Below are 5,390 nucleotides of genomic sequence, written 5' to 3' on the forward strand. Positions count from 1 at the left end.
AGACCAAGAGAGAAAGAAACACAGAGAGAGAGAGAGACCAAGAGAGAGAGACCAAGAGAGAGAGAGAGACCAAGAGAGAGAGACAAAGAGACAGAAACACACAGAGAGAGAGAGACCAGGAGAGAGAAACACAGAGAGAGAGAGAGAGAGAGAGAGAGACCAAGAGAGAGAGAGAGAGACCAAGAGAGAGAGGACTTCCTACCCCGTGCCATTCAGAAAGTCAACGCTGACATCACCAGAGGGTGTGGCCTACTCGCGAACATGCACGTTGCTCACCACCCAACAATCACCCCAGAGCATCTGCACGACCACTCCCACCTGAGGATGCAGACAGTAGGGATGTTTGTCAAGTCTCTAAAGGACGTGGCACTTGGTAGACAAACACCCCATGATGTACTGGTCAGAGGACCGCCCAGAGACCCCTACCAGACCACTGCACCAACAAGGAGCCCCACCAGACCCAGGGCCACTTCAACGTCCCACCAGACCCAGGGCCCCTTCAACGTCCCACCAGACCCAGAGCCACTTCAACGTCCCACCAGACCCAGGGCCACTTCAACGCACCACCAGACCCAGGGCCACTACAACGCAACACCAGACCCAGGGCCACTTCAACGTCCCACCAGACCCAGGGCCCCTTCAACGCCCCACCAGACCCAGGGCCACTTCAACGCACCACCAGACCCAGGGCCCCTTCAACGCCCCACCAGACCCAGGGCCCCTTCAATGTCCCACCAGACCCAGGGCCTCCTCAACGTCCCACCAGACCCAGGGCCCCTTCAACGTCCCACCAGACCCAGGGCCCCTTCAACGTCCCACCAGACCCAGGGCCTCCTCAACGTCCCACCAGACCCAGGGCCCCTTCAACGTCCCACCAGACCCAGGGCCACTTCAACGCACCACCAGACCCAGGGCCCCTTCAACGCCCCACCAGACCCAGGGCCACTTCAACGTCCCACCAGACCCAGGGCCACTTCAACGTCCCACCAGAGCATCACCACTTCCATCGTCTTAGCCAGACCGGACTGGGCCCAGCCTACTACCCCGCACCAGACCACCACCCCTAACAGACCAGAGAGGAAGCCCCACGGCCCAGAACTGGCCCTCCTCCACTCCACAGGGCCCAACAGCAGGACCAGCGCATCTACGCAGAGCAGAGGTCGTCAGAGGACAGGAGAACCCTGTAGGATTAAGTGAGATTAAACAGCGCCTCCAATACATCTGCACTAAACTGCACTAAACACACACACACACACACACACACACACACACACACACACACACACACACACACACACACACACACACACACACACACACACACACACACACACACACACACACACACACACACACACACATAACCAATGTGAAATGGCTAGCTAGTTAGCGGTGGTGGGCGCTAATAGCGTTTCAACCGGTGACGTCACTCGCTCTGCGACCTTGAAGTAGTGGTTCCCCTTGCTCTGTCAGTTGTCTATGTGTGCAGAGGGTCCCTGGTTCGAGCCCGGGTTGGGGCGAGGGAATGGACAAAAGTTATACTGTTACATTGATGCTGTTGACCCAGATGAAAGCTAAACTGTTACATTGATGCTGTTGACCCGGGCCCAGGGAAATGTGCTCATCTGTGGGGACACAAATGCGCGCACAGGAACACTACCTGATCTAACGAGCACACGAGGGGACAGCTTTATTACAGGCCATACTGTTTCTAACTGTCTTCATCTCCCCCATAGAAACAACAGTGACAGCATCGTGAACAAAAACGGAAGGGATCTGTTGTAGCTCTGTAGAAGCCTGGGTCTGTACTTTGTCAATGGTAGGTTACGGAGGGACTCTTTGGGGAGATTCACCTACTGCTCACCTCTTGGCCACAGTACAGTAGACTACATGATCACAGACATTGACCCCTTCTCTCTCAGCTTATTCACTGTCAAGCCACTAAAACCTCTGTCTGATCACAGGCAAATGACGTTGTTCTTCAAAAGAACAGACATGGGAAACAACCAGACCTTTCTAAGCCCAATAAGCTGTACAACATCAGACCTTTCTCAGCCCAATAAGCTGTACAACACCAGACCTTTCTCAGCCCAATAAGCTGTACAACATCAGACCTTTCTCAGCCCAATAAGCTGTACAACACCAGACCTTTCTCAGCCCAATAAGCTGTACAACATCAGACCTTATTGGGAAACGCAAGCACAAACACAAAGCAAAATGCAGTGCTATCTGGCCCTAAATCGACAGTACACTGTGGCTAAATATTTGACCATGGTTACTGATCAAAACCTTAGAAAAACCTTGACAAAGTACAGGCTCAGTGAGCACAGCCTTGCCAAGGGTAGACACAAGAAAACCTGGCTCCCTGTAGAGAAAAGACTGTGCAACCACTGCACCACAGCAGAACCTGAGACGGAGCTGCATTTCCTGACAAAATGTAAAAAATATACAATTAGAGAGTGTCATTTCCCCAAATTTGAAACCCTTATTCAAGGTTTCAAAGACCTCTCTGATGAGAGTGGGCTACCCGTCCTGTTGGGGGAGAGCTGTGGGTTGGCAGAGAGCTGTGGGATGGCAGCGCACTACATTGCTGCCTGCCATAAATTGAGGGACAGTGTCTGACAGACCAATCAACCTGCACATGTCCTCTACTGTATGCTTATTGTTATTGTTCAATGTATGGTTATTTTGACACTTGGTTATTGTTGTTACTGTTGTCCCGTTGACAATTTTGATTCTCATTTTTATATTGTAAATATCCAAAATAAGCTTTGGCAATATGTACATTGTTACGTCATGCCAATACAGCAAATTGAATTAGAGAGAGAGAGAGAGAGAGAGAGAGAAAGAGAGAGAGAGAGAGAGAGAGAGAGAGAGAGCGAGAGAGAGAGAGAGAGACAAGTAAACCCAAAACAAAGGCAAAATCTACTCGTGTTTTGTAGATTTCAAGAAAGCATTTGATTCAATTTGGCACGAAGGTCTTTTTTATAAACTAATAGAAAGTGGTGTTGGAGGGAAAACATATGATGTTATGAAATCAATGTACACTAAAGACAAATGTGCGGTTAAAATTGGCAACAAGCAAACAGGCTTCTTCTCTCAGGGATGGGGAGTGAAACAGGGCTGCGCAATATGTGCAACACTATTTAACATCTACATTAATGAATTGGTAAAAACATTAGAAGAATCAGAAGCACCTGGTATCACCCTACACAACACTGAAATCAAGTGTCTGCTGTACGCAGATGACCTGGTGCTGCTGTCTCCCACTAAAGAGGGGTTACAGCAGCACCTAGATCATCTTCACAGGTTCTGTCAGACCTGGGCTCTGACCGTTAACCACAGGTTCTGTCAGACCTGGGCTCTGACCGTTAACCTAAAAAAAACAAATATAATGATTTTCCAAAAAAGGTCCAGAAATCAGGATGACAAATATAAATTGGACACCGTAAATTGGACACCATTCTATTAGAACACACCAAAAACTACACATATCTAGGACTAAATATCAGCAACAAAGGTAGCTCTCACATGGCTGTGAATGAGCTGAGAGACAAAGCAAGAAGAGCATTCTATGCCATTAAAAGGAAAATTAAAATCAAAATTCCAATTAGAATCTGGCTAAAAATGTTCCAATCGGTTATAGAACCAATTGCTCTATATTGCAGCGAAGTATGGGGTCCACTCTCTAATAATGAATTCACCAAATGGGACAAACATCCAATTGAAATACTGTATGCAGAGTTTTGCAAGACTGTATTGCAAGTGCAAAGAAAAACTCCAAATAACACATGTAGAGCAGAATTGGGCCAAAACTTCCTTCTCATTCGAATAGAAAAAAGAGCCATCAAATTTGACAACCATCTAAAAACAAGCCACCCCAAAACATTCCATCACACAGCTCTACAATGTCAAGAGATGAAACCAGAGAAGAGTCCCCTCAGCCAGCTGGTTCTGAGGCTCAGTTTACAAACCCAAACCAACCTCATAAAGCCTCAGGACAGCACTCAGAAAATCTGCCCCAACCAAGTCATCACAAAACAAAAATAAAAATATATCACCTATTGGAAAGACACCACAGTAAACTTGAATGCTATTTGGCTCTAAACAGACAGTTATTGGTGGCAGACTATCGGACCACTGTGACTGATAGAAAACTGAGGAAAACTTTGACTAGGTACAGACTCAGTGAGCGCAGTCTGGCTATCCAAAATGGAGATGTATGGGTAAACCACTTCTCCAAACTTTTGGCTCTATAACAAAGAATAAAGAGCAAAAACATATACATGATCAAATACAAATCTTAGAATCAACTATTAAAGACTACCAGAACCCACTGGATTCTCCAATTACCTTGAACGAGTTACAGGACAAAATAAAAACCCTCCAACCCAAAAAGGCCTGTGGTGTTGATGGTATCCTTAATGAAATGATCAAATATACAGACAAAACTAAAACTCTTTAACATCATCCTTAGCTCTGGCATCTTTCCCAATATTTGGAACCAAGGACTGATCACCCCAATCCACAAAAGTGGAGACAAATTTGACCCAATAACTACCGTGGAATATGCATCAACAGTAACCTTGGGAAAATCCTCTGCCATATCATTAACAGCAGACTCGTACATTTCCTCAATGAAAACAATGTACTGAGCAAATGTCAAATTGGCTTTATACCAAATTACCGTACAATAGACCATGTATTCACCCTGCACACCCTAATTGACAACCAAAAAAAACAAAACAAAGGCAAAGTCTTCTCATGCTTTGTTGATTTCAAAAAAGCCTTCGACTCAATTTGGCATGAGGGTCTGCTATACAAATGGATGGAAAGTGGTGCTGGGGGTAAAACATACGACATTATAAAATCCCTGTACACAAACAATAAGTGTGCGGTTAAAATTGGCAAAAAACACACATTTCTTCACACAGGGTCGTGGGGTGAGACAGGGATGCAGCATAAGCCCACCCTCTTCAACATATATATCAACGAATTGGCGCGGGCACTAGAAAAGTCTGCAGCACCCGGCCTCACCCTACTAGAATCCGAAGTCAAATGTCTACTGTTTGCTGATGATCTGGTGCTTCTGTCACCAACCAAGGAGGGCCTACAGCAGCACCTAGATGTTCTGCACATATTCTGTCAGGCCTGGGCCCTGACAGTAAATCTCAATAAGACCAAAATAATGGTGTTCCAAAAAAGGTCCAGTCGCCAGGACCACAAATACAAAATCCATCTAGACACTGTTGCCCTAGAGCACACAAAAAACTATACATACCTTGGCCTAAACATCAGCGCCACAGGTCACTTCCACAAAGCTGTGAACGATCTGAGAGACAAGGCAAGAAGGGCATTCTATGCCATCAAAAGGAACATACATTTCAACA

General features: G+C 46.4%; 1 protein-coding gene across 1 annotated transcript; it reads left to right on the forward strand.

Annotated features, from left to right (window-relative positions):
* Nucleotides 1-261: 261 nt before the first annotated feature.
* LOC115107459 (proline-rich protein 2-like) lies at nucleotides 262-1,197 on the forward strand. The gene has a single exon (XM_029630851.1). It carries the CDS (start codon nucleotides 262-264, stop codon nucleotides 1,195-1,197), a length of 936 nt encoding a protein of 311 aa, XP_029486711.1.
* The last annotated feature ends 4,193 nt before the right edge of the window (nucleotides 1,198-5,390 follow it).

Source organism: Oncorhynchus nerka, linkage group LG24, assembly GCF_034236695.1.
Source record: "Oncorhynchus nerka isolate Pitt River linkage group LG24, Oner_Uvic_2.0, whole genome shotgun sequence".
NCBI classification, from domain to species: domain Eukaryota; kingdom Metazoa; phylum Chordata; class Actinopteri; order Salmoniformes; family Salmonidae; genus Oncorhynchus; species Oncorhynchus nerka.